This window comes from Harmonia axyridis, chromosome 1, assembly GCF_914767665.1.
Source record: "Harmonia axyridis chromosome 1, icHarAxyr1.1, whole genome shotgun sequence".
NCBI lineage: Eukaryota > Metazoa > Arthropoda > Insecta > Coleoptera > Coccinellidae > Harmonia > Harmonia axyridis.
The window spans coordinates 10,275,033-10,294,663 of record NC_059501.1 but is presented as its reverse complement, the minus strand read 5'-3'; the positions used below and the strand labels follow the sequence as shown (position 1 = coordinate 10,294,663).

Sequence of the window (19,631 nt, the reverse complement as noted above, 5' to 3'; positions counted from 1 at the left end):
TCGAAAGAAAATGTATACTGAATTTTCAATTTTACGTACATGGATCTAGGGAAAATGATGAAAAAAGTTTACAAAAATTCATGTAAATTGTACAATTTTACTTCTACACAAAAGATTTTGTATTTTGATAGTTGTTCCTCTGAAATATTTAGGGTAGACGAAAACTGTAAATTTGTTTTTGATTTTCATTATTTGATGATCTTGAAGATTACTCTATTTCAGTTTTTGTTTTATTGGTTCAATTCTCCAAGATCATATATTGAAGCGCAATATCCATGAACTCTTAGTGAGGTGAATTACACAGGGTGTTACTGAACAAGTGCGACAAACTTCAGGGGTGATTATAAAAAATTAATGAACATTTTCGCAAATGCTTGGTATTTCGAGATGCGGGATATTGAAGTTGTCCTTAAAAATTACTATCTATCATTGATTGATCTGTAAGCGATCGAGATATTAAAATGAAATTTGTTGGGTTTCAATAAAACAATTTTTGCGCATTTATTAATATGTAATTATGAATTTTTTGTTCTCCATCGGCGGGCATACGGGTAATGACCCCCTTCTTGAGGAAAAATTGTACGGCACTGAGATATTTTAGGCTAAATATAATTTTTGCATTACTCGAACAATTTCTAACCAAAATCTCCCATGGATAAAATATCTTTAAGCGTATTCACCATTCCCTCGATAAATTATTTATCACAAAGTAGTTCTTGATGATGTATTAAAGCTAAGGTCTTCTATTTTTTTTAAAAGAAAACGGTGCCCTATAACAATAGGCATGAGATATTTATTGTCACAAATTGAATGAGCAATTCAAAAATGATTTTTAGTTTGAAATATCCTAGCGGCGTAACATATTTTTTGTTTGAAAAATTGAGAGCAATGAATAAAAAGAGATCACCACTTGTGTGAGCGCTATCGATAAACATAAAATCCTTAATTGCATGTCTACAGGGTGGCCACTTTTTCAATGGGATTGTATTGGTAACTTTTAAACCATAAGAGTTAGAAGGTCGGTCAAATGGAGAAAAAGTTGTATGCATAGAAGCATTATCAAGCAGTTCAAACAAATCGAGATTATTAGGGCCGGTTATTGAGATATCATAAGAAAAGTAAATTCTGTCATTTTGATTTTTCTTTTTTTCCCACTTCATTTCAAATATTATCAAAAAATGTTACAGGAATTTTTTATTCGACAATAAATCGTTCTCAATTTGACGTAATCAGATTTCGTATCCAACGTTTCGTGCTCTCTGGGCCACCCTCAACCTCATTTTTTGCAATACGGACCTGTATATTTTATGACACTTTTCGAAATAACTTTTAACGCTGAATTCAACGATATATCATACAATGTCATTCAAAGTTGATTTTCAGGTGATTTTGACCCTTATCCAATTTTCTTTGGGTCGGATCTGTAGTGAATGCAATTTATCAAAAACTGCTGTTAATAAAATAGTCAAGAGACGCGAATACAATGATTTTAAATTTGAATACCAAGCCTTGCAAAACTTATATCGTAATGATATCAAAATAAACTTCGATTCTGGAACAAATGACAAATCCAACAATAGTGATTTCTCGCGAGAAGATTGAGAATGTATTGGAAGGTATTCAGGAAGACGAAATAAGCAAATGTATAAGGAGTATGGGTTCCAGAACCGTTAAAGTGCATTTTACAAAATGGTGGACATTTCGAACACTTACTTCATTCATTTTCATTTACTTTCGAATAATCATTCGATTTTTCTTTCATTAAATGATAATTCGTTTAATTATTATGAATTGAAATATGTAAATAATTATTACTTGTTTCTTGATTTGATTCTGATATGTTCCATTCAGTTCAAGATGAGTAAGTTGATTTTCTCATCGAAATGTATTGCTTGTTGTTAATTAAACTAAAGGTATCGAAATGTAATACAGATCCGACCCAAAGAAATTTGGATAAGGGTCAAATCACCTGAAAATCAACTTTGAATGACATTGTATGATATATCGTTGAATTCAGCGTTAAAAGTTATTTCGAAAAGTGTCATAAAATATACAGGTCCGTATTGAAAAAAATGAGGTTGAGGGTGGCCCAGAGAGCACGAAACGTTGGATACGAAATCTGATTACGTCAAATTGAGAAGAATTTACTGTGGAATAAAAAATTCTTGTAACATTTTTTGATAATATTTGAAATAAAGTGGGAAAAAAAGAAAAATCAAAATGACAGAATTTACTTTTCTTATGATATCTCAATAACCGGCCCTGATAATCTCGATTTGTTTGAACTGCTTGATAATGCTTCTATGCATGCAACTTTTTCTCCATTTGACCGACCTTCTAACTCTTATGGTTTAATAGTTACCAATACAATCCCATTGAAAAAGTGGCCACCCTGTATACTCGTGAAATCCACCAAATTTCATTCGAATATTTCGATCGTTTCCAAAACTAATAACTTAGTAGTCAATTTCAAAGAATTATTTGAACACTCTGTATCTCGGAATAAAAATCATTAGCGACCAATAATTTTTCTTCATGCAAAATCACCCTCTGAAGTTTGTCGTAGGTACTTATTCACACACCGTATATAAGTTAAATATGACCATGAAGAAGAAAACAATGTATCAACGGAAAGGTGTCATTTTTCTCTTGAATATTCGCTTCATTTCCCCAGAATATATTTCAGAGGAAGATCCACCAACACAAAAACATATATCAACATTTATTTGAATAATGAAAGATTTATGACTTATTTTTCTATATATATATATTTCCTATGTTCCGATTCTCCGGAAAGTCGAACCAATCCTCTTTTTAAGTATGTTATTCACAGTCTGACACTTCTTTTCACACTCACAACCCTCTCATTTAACATTAATATCAATAAACATATTTGATAGCACCAACAAATGAAAAATATCCAACAGAAGTATACGAAAGATGACCTGGAGTTGGTGAAAACGATAAAAATCTGTAACTCAAATACAATTCTTCTACTTTAATCGTTGCTCATGTGGTTCAATTCAAGAGACATCACCCACTTAGAACTGTTTCTATTCATTCAGAGATCTCAGGGTAATTATGAAATTGTAGTTATTGAAATATTGAGCGAAATATTGAAAGTATTTATTTCTTCCTTGGTGGGGGATTTTCGAGCTAGAAAGTCATCTTGGTGTTCTAACTCCAGACTATCATATGATAATTCTAATAAGACGATATATGAAAAACGGTCTGAAGCAACATATAATTTATCGAATCATACATCATTCGGAAAATCCAACAATTTGTATGAACCAAACCAAATATATCAAGAATTTTTTTTCTCTTTACTCTTCTGTCTCATCTGTGGGAGTTAAAAGAACCTGTTACAATTTTGTGTGGGCTTGTTATGTTGTCATATGCCACTCTAGGCACAGCATTAACAATAGACCAAACCGAGTCTGAATGTTTCTGAGAGCCCTTACGGACCATTGACTCATAAGATTCTATCGGAGAACAAAATTCGCCTGAAGATGTCTACCACCCCCGGAATCTGTGATGGACCAGTACCTTTCTTATCAAATTGCCTTCTTCTTTCAAGCTGGATTTCTATCATTTTCACCGTTCCATAGGCTCTGACATCAAGTGTTTCAATAACCGGTTTGACACCGTAAAGTTCTCAACTTAAAGACAAATATTTACACTTCATTTTGTATAACACTATCAAGTCCACCTTGAGCGAAGTCTCTTCAATAACAAATGCTCCCTGATCATCTGATGGACGCTGTGGCTGCTAGAGCGAATGCAACGATTGAAGACAAGCATCTCATTGGACTGGTGCTGCTGGTCTGCATAGCTGCTGGATGTTCACCTGAAAATTGATTTTTATGTGTCAGTAGCAAAATAGCTATCAATATGAAGAAAATATTATGCGTTTTATAATATGCGAGGATGTTCCTAGGTCACCTGACAACGTTAGAGCTTTTGAAATCGCGTATATTGTTCGATTTCAGCTTTATCGTATCATTCATTTAGTTCATAATCGTTTTCCCTATAATTATGAATAGGAGGATCATAATAATTGATAATACGATGAAAATCTCTTTGGTCCAAAAATTTGAATAATAATGTGATCATTATCATGAGCATCATTCGAAATATAGTTTGGTGTGAACGATTGCATCTAGCAAATCAAACCACTCAAAAAAACTTTAGGTATTATTATTTTAGTGAGAAAGTTGAAAAATCATCTCTACTTCAGATAACACCTTAAAAACTAAAAATAATGATGCCATCTTATTTATTAAGTTGAGTCGAACTACATTGAGACTTGAAAGATCAAACTGAAAGACATTCACGGGGATTGTGATAACAGTTGAGTGTGATCATTGTTAGTTCTCTAGTAGAGAATAACATAGATGTTGAAATTGTGCCTAAATATTTTCATATAATTTGCATGTGTTGAATGTGGAAGGTCTGATCTGAGCTGTTCATGTTTTCTCTTCTTATTATTTTGTCCTCTTCATCAGAAGGAAATACATTGACATATGAAATTCATTTGGAAAAATTCAACTTCTATAAAATTCTTCAGTGCCAACGTAACTTTTAGATAAATGACTCGAAAAATCAGTACTGGAATCCTAGTATGAAGTTCAAGAATTTTTTTGTTGAAACGTTGGATAGACTAACTTTTCAACAAAGAGGAATCTGAAAGGGTCTACATTCTCTCCTGATTTTATCTTACTCAATAAATTAATATAATAGTGTAACTTCAACAACAACTGGAAAAAAAAGAAACTCTCTTACCATTCAGAACATGAACTACGGTAGAAGCAGGCGTTGCGTTGGACGGCATGCAGGTGTAGTTTCCAGAGTCTGACAGTAAAGCCTTCGTGACTAAGAGCTTGCTAGTTGTGCCAGCTTCAGTCTTCTCCGTCTCCAGACTTATGCCACCTCTTGGAGAATCGAAGTCAATTACCGACTGTCCATGGTACCAGAGAACCGAGGATGGAGGGTTCGAATGAATATTTATGGAACACGTCAGGGAGATGGTACTTCCCTTCTTGACGTAGATCTCCGGTGGACCGGATATGGTAGCCTGGGCATCTGGAAAAGAAATATGGATGAAGAACCCGATTTTATTTTATTCATTGAAATATTTTATCGAGAATGATCTAATCTGATTCCTCTATAGAACCTTCTAACGAAGTAAAGGGTGTTTTTTTTAGAGCTATAGAACTTTAAATTGCAATAAAACAACGATGGATTATTCGATTGACATGAATTTTATTCATCCGCAAGATAATCTTGTGGCATTACATTTTAAATATGATTTCTGGCATATGACCGCCACGGCTAGGTCGGAAGTAGTCCAATCTGGACGTCCAATTTTCGATGACTTTTTCCAACATTTGTGGCCGTATATCGGCAATAACACGGCGAATGTTGTCTTCCAAATGGTCAAGGGTTTATGGCTTATCCGCATAGACCAATGACTTTACATAGCCCCACAGAAAGTAGTCTAGCGGTGTTAAATCACAAGATCTTGGAGGCCAATTCACAGGTCCAAAACGTGAAATTAGGCGGTTACCAAACGTGGCTTTCAATAAACCGATTGTGGCAAGAGCTGTGTGACATGTTGCGCCGTCTTGTTGGAACCACAGCTCCTGGACATCATGATTGTTCAATTCAGGAATGAAAAAGTTAGTAATCATGGCTCTATACCGATCACCATTGACTGTAACGTTCTGACCGTTTTTGAAGAAGTACGGACCAATGATTTCATCAGCCCATAAAGCGCACCAAACAGGCAGTTTTTCTGGATGTAACGGTGTTTCGACATACACTTGAGGATTAGCTTCACTCCAAATGAGGCAGTTTTGTTTGTTGACGTAGCCATTCAACCAGAAGTGCGCTTCATCGCTAAACAAAATTCGCGCTATACGTATTCCGCACAGAACCATTATTTTGGAAATGAAATTGCACTATTTGCAAGCGTTGTTCAGGCGTGAGTCTATTCACGATGAATTGCCAAACCAAACTGAGAATAAATCACTTGACAGCTGTTAAATCGGTCGCCATCTTGAAAAGTAATGCCAACTTAAAGTTATATACCTCGGAAAAAACCCCCTATATAATAGTGTTAACAAAAAATACAAACACAGTCTTACGAATTGAATATATATAGTTTTTATATTACACTGATTCTCTGTAGCTAATCAACCGATGACCCGAATAACCATAACTTCAAGAAAGCCTCAAACATTATCAATCTAAAGCGAAACTAATAGTTAAATACTTGACAGCACTGAAGAGCCATTTGTGGTATTACTATTTTAGCAGGCCGTGAAAGAGTACCATAAGATGTTGATTCCTATAAAAACAATGAATACATGAGACTTTGGTATGTTTATGTAGATTATAGAGGATATTCTGCAGGCGGTCATAGTTATTCTTTAAAAAAAAAAATCGAAGCTCAAAAATTAAAGAATAATATGACTGATTCATGATCCATTCAGTGAAAAATAAACATAAAAGCTGTTTCAATTTAACGTCATAATGGATATATATTTTAAGTAAGTCTTATTTTGGAGATGGTAAGTATTTTAGAATGGGTGCAGACTAGATAGATACGAAAGGATGTTGAAAAGTCTCAAGTACAATTTGTTCGATGTGAAACTTATATATGGTTGGAGAAAAAATAATTTCATATTTTTCACTTTATTCAAATTATCCAACTTGAGTTGTTCACTCAACAGTTCTGAAGAGTCACACATGGTACTCCTTGAGCTACCTACATTACAATATTGAGAAGTTATAAATTTGATTTCAATATACATATCTGAACCATTGGGAAAATTCTACATCTTGTCGAACATTTTCCACAAATGAAACGACCATGAGTAAGATTAGTTGCAATCAATTTAGTGTAAATTCAACATCCCTGTCAACTGAAGCAAATCACTCAACATCTACGGGCTCATCTGGAAGCAATTTCAATTTGGGAGTTCTCTGATGATATATATTTTAAGCAGCTCCACGATATTCTGGAAATGGCAGCATCTTTGATACACTCGTGTGTCCCATCATCTCACAGGTAACAATGAGCCGATAAAGCTGAGCTGTTCCGGAACGGAAACGGATGAGGTCGACGCTAACAAACAACCTCTCAAGATGACCTAAATGAGCATAACCCCAAAGAGCCTTGCATCAAATCTTCGCATACATTATATCTCAGCAATAATTCACTGACAATCCGCCTTAATCCCTGGACCGGCAGGCATCGGGAACGAGACAGCATCTCCTTGAGAGGACGTCTTGGCGTTCGATTCTACATCCTGCAGGATAACTGCGGTGCGTGTATTAACGGCTTTCGGGTGATTTAGTTAATTAGGATCAATGTCGACGTCAAGATGTGCTTGATAATTGGAGTTCGCTATCGAAGCTGAATGCCCATATCGAGCTAAGTGAGCCGCGGGTTCAAGTGAATCTGTTGATGGGGATGTCATAGTTGATGGGATTGATTTGTATATAGTGTGAATGATTCAGATTCGTTATACACTGTTTAGGGTTATCAACAATGATCTTCGGAATAGTATATGTCGAGAAAGTCCTCTTTCTCATTCGTGTGTTTCAGTTAAAGATTCCTCACTTGTTGCACAAAATAATACTTCATTACAGCTATACAAATTGAAACGACACAATGTACTTGTACCTGATTCAATTTAAAATGGCCTTTGTTGACAATAATTTTTTTGCGTTTCCATAGAATCGACTTTTCAAAACCTCAATTTTATTAGTCTGTCCAGGTTGGTGTAGGCAAAGTGCCTCAAGGAATACTATTCATCACAGTATGATCAGAACATAGTTTTGAAATTCAGTATGCTATGAAATATAAGCTACTTTTCATAGCAGTTGTAGGAAAATTTATTTCCAATTGAACACAGGAGATCGTTGAATATTCCTTGAAAATCATGGATATTTCATTCATTAATCAGCCGATATAAGATTTTTTTTAAGCATTTGAACCTTCAGTTTCATTCTCAGAAAAGCAATATTCAAGAATGAATTCTTAAATGTATCATAGACTTGACAAAGCCCCATTTGAGGTGTTCTATTTGAATTATTAACTTATTAGTGTTGAATGTGATGTTCATTCAATCTCAAGGAGTGACCTTTCTGAAGCTTTCGGCAGACCAATTTAGATTCATCACATTGTAATTGGCTGAGGTAGGAAAACGAGGAAATAATTGAATTGATATAAAGTATTCATGTTGTAACGAAATGACATTGCGATCTGTTTGGAGAGCTAGAGCACAAAAAGCTTTGTCGTGAAGTCAGGAGCTTTTGAGCGATTATTCATTAATACGTTAAAGAACCAATTATCTTCGGTGAACGATCGCTCAAAACGTTTTCTGAAACATGAATTGAAAATAACTAGAAATAGATAAACTTTTACTGCAGGGTGGTACCAAATGAGTGCTCATCTTTTTCTGGAATCAAAGTTGGTCCTTTCATCTTAACAAGAATTCTTAGATCTTTCTTCAAAAAGTTACACGTATTCAAAAATGGGAATTTTTTTTCTTGCGATTTGTAAATAGTAGAAGATAAGACATTTTCTTTTCACCAATAAAAGTGCTAGTGTTTTTAATATTTTCAAATTTTGTTGTGATATTTTGTAGGAGTGAAGCATGAAACTCTTCGAGTGACCCTTATTGTATATTTGCCAACTTTTCTTCATTTGGAAATATGTGTTGGAAATAACGATTGCAACAATTTTTCAATTTTCGTGTTGCATCCGTAAAAGTTATAGTTACTTAATGAAATAAAACTGATTACATAAAAGACCCCACGTTAATTCTCGACAAGGATTCACCAGCTAAAATTCTTCCCACTCGTTTGATAACAGCCCGTATATTTTTGTACTAGTCAAGTGACTTCGAAAAGACTGTAGTACCATATATCACTCTACAGCAATGTCTAGTTAACATTTTTTCATCAACCTTAAATGAATTTCATTATATTTCTAAAGAAAAAATTTTCTCGTACGTCTTGGTATTACCAACAGAAAAACCCACAGTTCGATCATTTAAGTTCAGTTTAACAAACTTCCAAAGTAACAAAAACTTGATAAACCGACTGGCCCGATCGGCCTACTAGCTTTCACTGCACCTCAGACACCATCTTCAGCTGAAAGCACTTTTCGCCGCTCTCCTCCCTTGCTGCCACCCATTTCCTATCTATCTTCCTCCGTGATTTATGGCGGCTATTCCTCAAATATGCCGTCGCCGTACCAGTTTTTAACGGGGGGCAGTGCCTCTCTCTCCCTCCCTTCTGCCTCCGTCATGATTGTCGACTAGTAAAGGAATCGATTATATCGAACAAGGTGTTGTGGGTTGTGTGGAGTGGTTGGCGGTGAGATAAACAAGATATTTATGGCAGGATCAAGATTTACTACTTGTTATTGCGATGGGTAGGCTGATCAGCAATGCGGTCGGCTCCCGGCTCGAACTTCGGCTCGTTCGGCCAAAAGTTCGATTTCTTCGGGCTCACACTTTTGCGTGAGTGGCATGGAATGGAGTTGGGAGTTGATGCTTCGAAAGTTTCTGCCCCGAGATAAATGGGAATATGGAAAGATGTTCGATCGTCGAGTTAAACGGGGGAAATTGAGAGTGTGTACCTGAAAACAAAGGGGGTTCTTTGCCGACTTTTATTTTGTCTGGTATTTGGAGTTTGGAAGTTAATTTGTATATTGTTTTGATTGGAGGGTTCTGTGTTGTGGGGTTGTTTTGTAAACAGATCGCTCTATTATTTTCTTACGATGTCTTTTATTTTCTTATTTTGAGCCAAACGATAAGGTTCGACCCACTGATAACGAATTCGTGTTTGAATTCAGAAATTTTCTTCTAACTATCAAGCGGGAAAACATAGAGGGTTGTAATTTTCAGGATAACTTTGGATCTCTTGAATGTGGATATTAACAGGCATAGTACGAGTATGGGTTCCGTAAATACGGTCTTTCAAAATGTTGTTTTTTTGTTGATTTCAAAACTGCGAATTGAATCGAGAATAAATAACAATTTCAAGAAGAATTTTATGTTGATCGTGTAACCAGAACTGGAGAAATATCGAATAATATAACCTAATATTTTCGTGATCACAAGACCGACGGTAATAAGATTCAAGATGTCTCAAAAGAAAATTCATATTTGTTTAGCTTATTGCAACGGGGATATATCAATGGGAATTTAGTCGATATAGAGCGTTTCTCTGAAGCAGATCGCTCGTATTTTACAGAAATGGTAATTCAGAGACTATAGCATGAAGAAATTTATCCAAAATTCGAGGTTTTCTTCACTTAAATGATGCGCCGAGTATTCGACCCATTCGAAAATGGGTACAACAGTTTGAAGAGACCTGTCCAATACTAGATAAACCAAACCCGGGAGAACGGAAGAGGACTGAAATGCGTTAATCGGTCTATTCATAATGATCTCCTAACTCTCCATTTGGAAGCATGCAAGTACTTTTCATGTGCACAGATCATCGCTACACCGCCTTCTGCACAAATATCCAAAATAGTATATAATTCAATTGGTGCAAAAATTGAAACCCCAAGATATCATTCGGAGGTTAGAATTCGTATACCAGGCAATTGAGCGCTTACAAACGTTTACCAACATCTTGTGTTTGGATGAAGCTTATTTTAACCTTACATAAGTCGAACTACCTCTATTGAAGTGCTGGCCTTCATGTTAGACGTCCCCACAGAGTTCCTGTGCTTTATTATGAGAACAGATTGTTCTGTGAAATTGGGATGAACAAGAATAGGAAATAGTATTATTCCAGATTTGGTTTGAGACCCGATTTAAGAAGAAGAGTAAGTTGACGCTTTGGTTAGAAACTGTTACATGAGGTGTATAGATACCAAGGCGAAACAGTGATTGGTTGCAATAGGCCACAAAACTAATCTTGTTTCCGTAGGTAGGGTGACAGCTTGGCAATACCAACATTCTGAAAACGTGTTATGTTGCAGATTTTGGCGGGAACTTTCTTTTAATGCACGATTATGCTCATATATTGCAAACAGTCACTAGTTTCTCACGTGAACAAGAAATTGGGGTTTTATCGCGGCCAGCAGGTAGAGAACAGCGGCAATAAGTTTATCAAATAAGATAGGTGAAAAATTGCGTGGTCTAATTTATTATTGACAAACTCTTTACTCTTCAGTTAATCTGTAGAATGACTCAATTATACATGTTAATTTAGAATTTACTCTTATTTTTGAGTTATCATAATGAACAGGAGAATATATTTTATTTTTCGGAAAATGTTTTCACAAATAAATATTTTTCTTTGAAATTTTCGATGTCCCCTAGTCAAGTCTGATACGTGTATTAACCAGAAAATTGTTTGTCCAATTATACTAAGTAATTGTTCAGTTACGGTTTGTATCATCAGCTTTGAAATAAAAATCTGATCTTTCATTTCCAAACAAGTTCCAGCTGACACTCTTATACTCAGCCTCAGCCATTTTATCTGCTTCTTTCTCCAAAATTTGTCGCATAGAAATTCAGAGATCTTCGAGAATAATAGTTCAAATTGAACATCTGATACCAATAAAAGATAGTCCGCATCAACAGACTGCCAAAAACTAATGAATTGTTCGGCATTGAAAAGACGAATTCAAACAGAGAACATTGGGAGAAATTTGGGATATCATTAATTCATCTCCCTCTTTCCACCTTGAATTAAGCAGGATGAAATGAAGACTTCGCAATTCAGCGAGCAAACGGAAGATGGCCCAAATCTATTCATCGCGGGTCTAAAAGCAATCCAGCTAGACAAATAATACCTCATTTATCCGCCATTAACTCGAAAAAGGGGCCCCTTAGTTATTCGCACAGAATTCGCCAAATAAAGTTCCACTTAGCTACGTTATATCTGTGCTATTATTCAGGTTCTTCTTCTTCTTCTCGGTAGACACGCATAAGAAACGGCCCCCTAAATAAATTAGGCCAATTAGTTCAATTTCCTAGTCGAATTGTCGGACGGCGTGAAGTTTCTGAAGAAAGCCCAATTATCCGACGTTTTTGTTATTGTGCTCTGTGTGCTGTGATGGATTGTAGCGGGGTGGGGGGAGTTTGTTCGCCGTGGTTGGGTTAGGAGCGTCAGGGATATAGCAGGCGGTGGTTGACGAGTTCATAAAATATCGAAATGTGAATTTATACTGAATTTGTTTGACGTTGGGGATGAAGGATTGCTCCCGGTATGGGGGAAAACAATTTTCACCTGTCAATCTGGGGCCAAATACGGATTTTTGCCGTGAAAAACAATATATTATGTGGAGGGAATGAACGGAAAGCTTTGAAATTTCGAAATACCCTAGAGGAACGATCGTATGGAATTTGTCTCTCATCATACAAACGAATTTTGGTCCATTTGGTTTTATTTTCAATTATGAACCTTTGGCGTCGATTGGCATTTTTTTTTGCAGTTTACGTTTCGAAATGTGTAGTCGAATAATGATTGGAATATCGGTCATGACATTGATATTCCTATTTGGAGAAAACGATCAATTTGCGCAATTTTACCGAATTGATGAATTCTCACTAAATTTTCATTCGATTATTGAAGGAAAAAGTGATAATTTTCCAAATTTTCCGGAGGGCATGCAATATATCTTCTGTAAAGTGCCATATAAGTTTCGTTGATTTTTTGGATTAACAACAATTCGACTCAAAAAAATCTTTTTCAATAACTTTCAAACTCAGTTCATATAATTATCAAATATTAGGGCCGTCTGAAAAGTAAATCAAGTGATTTGGAAATTCTGAAGTATCAACATCATACTTTGTACAGAGTGTACCTTTCAACATGAAGTAATTTGCCATGAAGTAGATGCTTTCAATTTCGTATACAAATGGGAGATTATATCATCACATACATACATACAGCTTCTAATGCTGTAATATATTGGATTCTCGATCCGGTTAAGGTAAGGGAGAACATATGGCTCCACTATTTCTTGGAGGTAACGAAGCGCTGTCATTTTACCTCGAATAAAAACTAATGGTGACAGGTGACCTACTTGCATGTGCAATAGCACGCCATACTGTCCGATGTACATGACGCTCAACATCAAACTGAGGTTCAAGTCTTCCTCCCCGACGTCGTCTAACCGTTCTTCGGCCATCATATGCACCCAAGGAGAATCAGGATGCATCAGAAAAGACTACCTGATGCCATTCCACATTCCAATGTTGACGCTCTCTGCACCACTACAATCGTTGATGGCGATGCTCATCCGTCAGGGGTGACATAAAATGGGGTCCAAAAGTTCAAAAGACCTCATCCGGTGGTGAACCGTTCGGATAGTTACAGGAAGGCCTTGTTCTCCTTATCACTCATTAGCCAAAGATCGGGTTGTCGCAAATCGGTCTCTAATGACCATAAGTCTTAAACGTCGATCTTGAACTTCATTTGTGCCCCTTTGACGTCCGGTGCCTTATCTTCTTCACGCTTGACAGCATCTCATAACAGTAGTTGGATTTCTGTTCGTACGGTTAGCGATTTCTCGAAATGACAACCCCGCCTCCCGTAGACCAATAATTCGACCTCTTTCACTTAGCTGGCGGTAAATTCCGCGTACACGTGCTCTAGGCATTTTAACAACTACTAAACATCGACTTTGGATCTTCTCGAACCTCTGGTTTTTTGTAAAATTAAAAAATTCGCAAAAAACGGATACAATAATCACGATTTTTTCTTCAAATTCAGTCATTTATTCCTTGCAATACTAACTATGTTTCACCGAAAAAAAAAAAAATTAAACAGCTCCTACTGGGTGTTGCAGTTTCTTTGTCAGTTGATATACATATAAGGAAAATAGATTGAAGGTAAACGACATCAATTATTAGATATCAAGTTAATTGAATTAATATCATGGGCACATTAAAAAAAATACACATGTTTCATAGTAGGTATAAATATAAATTATTTTATTCATTTCCATGATATAATTTGAAAAAAGCTTTTCCATCACAGTTGACCATTAAAAGCGAATTGCTCAAACGAAAAGTATCGTTTTTACTATAAAAAAAATTATGAAAAGCAGCAGAAATTAAGTCATCCGGATCTCCATCATAAATTCAATGGAAAATCATGAAATGGTCAAGGAAATGACGCTGAATAGAAGGAGTATCCGAATCAACGACAAAAAACTAGGATATAGTACCCTGTCGAATGTCCAGGATAAATCTTTATGCTCAGCCATTAACTTTGTCACGCCATATAAAATTTTTGTATTGTAACAAAAAATTTTACGACGTTATATTGAAGCGAGAGTCGTTAAAGTGATGACTTTTATGGAGACATGATCTAGAGATCCGGAAAAACAAGATTATCATGGAAAATATTCCGTAGTTTTCTCACTGAATTCCATTTTTTACAGGAGAAGTGGGAGTATCATGAAATAATGAAAATTTTCACATTAATTGAGCGAAGTAATAGAAATCCTACTCTGAAAGTTTTCAGGCGATCTTTCAAAGTGTCAGTGGGCTATCATTTTGCTCATTCACAAAACAAACATGTAATTTTTTTATTTTAAGACAAGAGTAAAGGAAAGTCTCAATCAGTAGGGTTAAATTCACTGAATGCTGAATTTTTTCGGTTTTTTGTAGGTAAAATCGAAGAAATGACAAAAACGATGAAATTTCCGCATGTAGTAAGAACTGCATAAATAATGAATGCATATACACTATGTCCGTGAAGTATGGAACAAATTCATTTTTAGCTAAACAGGCCATTTTGAAAAATAATCCTGAAACACGTCGATTTTTATTTTAATTTATTGCATTTTAAAATAATAATCTAATATACAGGGTGAATTACTTTCGAGTTATGACGTCACCGTCATTTTTTTTTTAAATGGAACACCCCCATTTTGTCTCAGTTTTTCGATTACTCTAGCTGAGCTGATTCCAAAAATATATCACATGTGGATTCCAATTGGTACAGGGTGGACAAAAATACAATAGTTTTGTGTGTGCTCAGAAAGTGACGCATAACATTCTTCTTTAGTTAAATTAACAATATTATCAAAAATACTTATTTTCTAGCGGCAATTGGTTTGAATGTAACACTCTGTAGTTTGTTACATTTTTGGATTAATAAAAATGAGCTTTTTCCAAACATGTTTGGTACTTGTGGTTAAGTAGACAGAATATGAAAGGAATTATTTCTTATTTCTATACATTTTCATTTATTCTAAAAATGTAACAAACTACAGGGTATTACATTCAAACCAATTGCCGCTAGACACTAAGTATTTTCGATAATATTGTTAATTTAACTAATGAAGAATGTTACGCGTTACTTTATGAGCACACACAAAACTATTATATTTTTGTCCACCCTATACCAATTGGAATCAACATGTGATTCATATTTTGAATCAGCTCATAGTTATAGTAATCGGAAAACTGAGACAAAATGGGGGTGTTCCATTTAAAAAACAATGACGGTGACGTCATTACTCGAAAGTAATTCACCCTGTATATTAGATTATTATTTTAAAATGCGGTAAACCAAAATAAGGAATCGACGTGTTTCAGGATTATTTCTTAAAATGGTCTGTTCAGCTGAAAATGAATTTGTGTCATACTTTACGGACACAGTGTATAATGTGTATTCATTATATTTTTCCTGGAGTTTTCTGTTCACTAATAAATTCAATATTTCATTCTCATAATAGGCACTACAACAATGTAACTGTTAATTCAAAATTCTATGATTTATTTCAAGATTTTATGTAAAATACATCATCTAATTACGAATCGAAGATTTTCCACTGAAAGTTGGGCTATTTATTCTACAGCTGCAATATTTCAAGGAGAGTGGCGAGGTCGCGCTTTCGAAGCAAATTTCCGATAAAGAAAAACTCGATTAGGCCAATTTATTCTTGATAGCGTACATTCAAAGTCAGAGAAGCGAAGTTTGTAGGAAGTTCACGAAAGTGTAATTTGAAACTCAATTAGTTAATAAAAAAATACTGGTGCATGTCCGCACAGTGTCGAAACTTTTTAAAAATTACATTTGGCGGAAACTCTCAGATCCGCTTGAATTATGTAGTTTTTCATTAGGTCCGTTGCTGAAAACTCCCTCAAGAGAAGGGTAGCTGGAGTTTGAGGTTCATGATGTTTCCACTGGTTCTGCTTAACAACCTGCCTTTTTTTCATTGCATAGGGATGCCTGTTTCAGGAAGGAGTTATGCAAACTACGATCTTGGAGAGAAATGATTTCGTTCCTGAATTAACAATTGTAAAAAACTGGAGATCTCCATATTCGCCTAAACTGGCCACCTTCAACTTCTCAAGAGCGCGAGCTTGAACTTCTATGTTAATAAAGGCATCGACTTGAAGTACACTTTTTCGAATGATGAATTTTTCACCAACGATTTGCCAGTAGCAGTACTATGTAAATCATTTGTGTTCGGTAGGTTATGTCATTTAATAATGAAAGCAACGGAAGAAAGATTTCGAAAAGAGGAAAGTATCAGCCGGAGTCATATTAAAAAGTAAATTCATAGATTTCATCATAAGTTTTTTTTTCATAAATTTGGCATTTCCATTCTCAGATGCCACATAATGTTCATTCAGATTTTTTTTACTGTCTTGCCATGAGACAGGTGCATCAGCCCACAACAACGCAATAATAAAAGAAAACTGTCAATATCAATTTCACACTTTGACTGACTTCGGTCTCCATTCAGTTTGAAAACACCATTATTGGATAAGCTAGTTGACATGACTCAGTACCGGTCATTGCCTAAATGTTATTGATTTTATTATTTTTGCTGAAACGATCATGTTCATAAGGAATGATAATTCTTCAAAGTAAAACCGTACCATCCAGGAAAAGACTGTAGAGTGTTGTGGCATCCATGACCATGGTATTAGTGGATTACGACCAAACCAGTTTCTGCCGTTCTGGAGAAGATCGGGTTTTATGTTATTAGAAGGTCTAAGAAACGCTTCAACAAACAACCAACTGTGAACCACATGTTGGTAATAAAAATCGATCTTAGGAAATATCCAGCAGAAATATACGGATATACCCACTCCTGTTGGTGGGTGAAGTTGGTTAGGACGGTGCTAGTACTATACTATCCCTAATACCGTATAGAGGCTATGGGGGTGTGCATCAGAGGAGGCTGGATAGACCAGATAACACCATGGCGAATCGATCAGAGGCGGTCAGTCAATATTTAGTCAAGCATAGTAAGGGGTAATACTGAAACGGACTTGGACGAAAGTCAATTAGACATCATTTGAACGCAGATTTAAAATTATGTCAAAATTATCCAGTGCCGTAGGTGGAGGGATGTGAGGATACTTTTCCTATTGAAAATCTACACCACTGTCATTTTTTCGAGAAAATTGTTTCATTTCTGAAATCAACACAGCTTCGCTAATAAAAAGTTCTCTTGAATTTTTTTCATAGAATGTACCATTTTCGAAAATCTTGAAAAATAATTTTTCAAATGTTCCCGAAATGTAGTGAAAAATGAAAGTACAGAAATTGATAAAGTGTATTGAAACGCTTTCAGATGGCATTCAATTGAACATTTTAAAAAGAACATTTGTCAGACACAAACAATAAAACTTGCTGTGAATATTTTTATTAGTATCTGAAAAATGTACTTTCTGAAATGTTCAATTGAATGACATCTAGAAGTAAATTTTTGTACTTTTATTCATCATTAATGGGAAAAATTGAAAAATTAATTTTTGTAGATTACTCGATTATCTCGAAAATGGTACATACTACGAAAAAAATCAGGACACCTTTTTCTTTTGTGAAGTTCTGTGAATTTCAGAAAAGATATAATTATCTCCAAAAACAGACAGTGGAGGAGATTTTCAACAGGAAAAGGATAATCGCATCCCTATATCTACGCCACTGGATAATTTTGGCATAATAATTCGAAACATTATATTATCTAGAGTTCAATAGCTAAAACTAAAAATAATGAATGGTCCATCCTGTATAAGATTTTTTGTATAAATTACGATCCATTCCAAACGTCGAACCCAGCGGTACAGATTTTGCATCAGCTTGAGATTTTCTTTCATCCAGAAACTTCAAAATGTTTCATCAAATTCGGCTAATTGAATCATTTTGGAGGAACAATAAGCCGGGCCCCTCAGATGGTTGTAATTACAAACTCAAACAAAATGGAAAACTTCTTTCGGAATGAACTGCCATAAGTCATTTTGGACGAAAATGAATTTCTCCTTTGATGAATTGCCGACATTGGCCTAGCCGCCTCTGTCGAAATACGTTTTTTCGTCTCGCAGGGAACGGGGAATTGGGAATTCAATTAAATGGAGACGTTTCTCAACTCACGGAATGATTAAAAAAATTATAAGACTATCGCGACGCGCCCACTATCTCAGGAAGATTTGCTCGTAGCTAATGGAAACTGCGGAAATCGAAACAGATTATCAAAATTGATAGGAACATAAGTACAGATTGCTGAAGTGTTTCCTGGAAAATTCGAGTAAAGCTTTGACTTGGCGTCAGGAAGTTTCGAAGTTCTTTCGTGTGCCTATTGCTCTCTATGATGCCGATAAGTTATGTACCTAAATACACAAATTATCAAAATTATTGTGAAACAAATATTTATCATGCATGTGTTTTGTATATTTAGTCTTTATTTCTTCCACATGTGCTAGACACACAGAAAGGTATACAATAGTTATTTTCCTAACAAGTGTGGAGAGTGATACTTTTCCGCAAGAGACTGCAGCTATCGAGTGCGGAAAAGACACTTTCCACATGAGTTAGGAAGAATGTTTTTCCTACTAGCGTAAATAAAACACTTTCATGCCCAGCCGCATAGAGAAACGTTTGAATTTTATGATTGGCGCATAGAGACAAGCCAAAATTTTATGAATTTTCAACAACGAGGTAATTTGTCGATTCATCGTATGTGATTGGTCGCCTATGAAGCGCCAACGGATGCGCGTATCTAGAGAAAGAAACAGAGAGATTTTCAATGATTTTCAAGATACGTACCTTGTTTCAGATTTCAGGGCTTTTTTCCGCATGATTTTGGAAAAGTACAACTTTCCAAACGTCAATGCGTGTGGAAAGTAATACTTTCGAAACGCTAGTAGGAAATAGTTATTTTCCTAACAAGTGCGGAAAGTGATATTTTCCCGCACGAAACTGCCGTTACCCAAACGACGCGAAGCGGAGTTTGGGTAAGCAGTTGAGTGCGGGAAAAACACTTTCCGCACGAGTTAGGAACAATATTTTTTCTACAAGCGCTTATACGAGATCGATTTCAACACACAGAGTTGATATTATTTATATTTAAACACAATTTCATAATATAATGACAATGTATTAATTCTTATTCACATGCCGTTTCCATAGTAACGTCGTCGGTGGAATAGAGATATATCATTATTCAGTTTATTCTTTAGAAAAAGCGTGCGAGAAAAACCCTTGCTAATCTGTTACCACACGCATTTGCGTGCGGTAATGGAATAGCAGGGTTTTTTCCCACACTGTTTGGCAATGTGGCTCTTTACGAATTGAAATACGTGCGGGAAAGAGAATGAAAGTGCACGCTTGTAGAAAAA

General features: G+C 35.5%; 1 protein-coding gene across 1 annotated transcript in view; it reads right to left on the bottom strand.

The window, feature by feature from the left end:
• Positions 1-3,361: 3,361 nt before the first annotated feature.
• Positions 3,362-19,631, bottom strand: part of LOC123688984 (transmembrane and immunoglobulin domain-containing protein 1-like) — a 469,586-nt gene continuing 453,316 nt past the window's right edge. Inside the window, exons 6-7 of the mRNA XM_045627763.1 lie at positions 4,786-5,085; positions 3,362-3,850 (exon numbers count right to left, since the gene is read on the bottom strand). Coding sequence (XP_045483719.1) covers positions 3,750-3,850; positions 4,786-5,085 — 401 coding nt within the window. The 3' untranslated portion in view covers positions 3,362-3,749. The remainder of the gene's footprint in view (positions 3,851-4,785; positions 5,086-19,631) is intronic.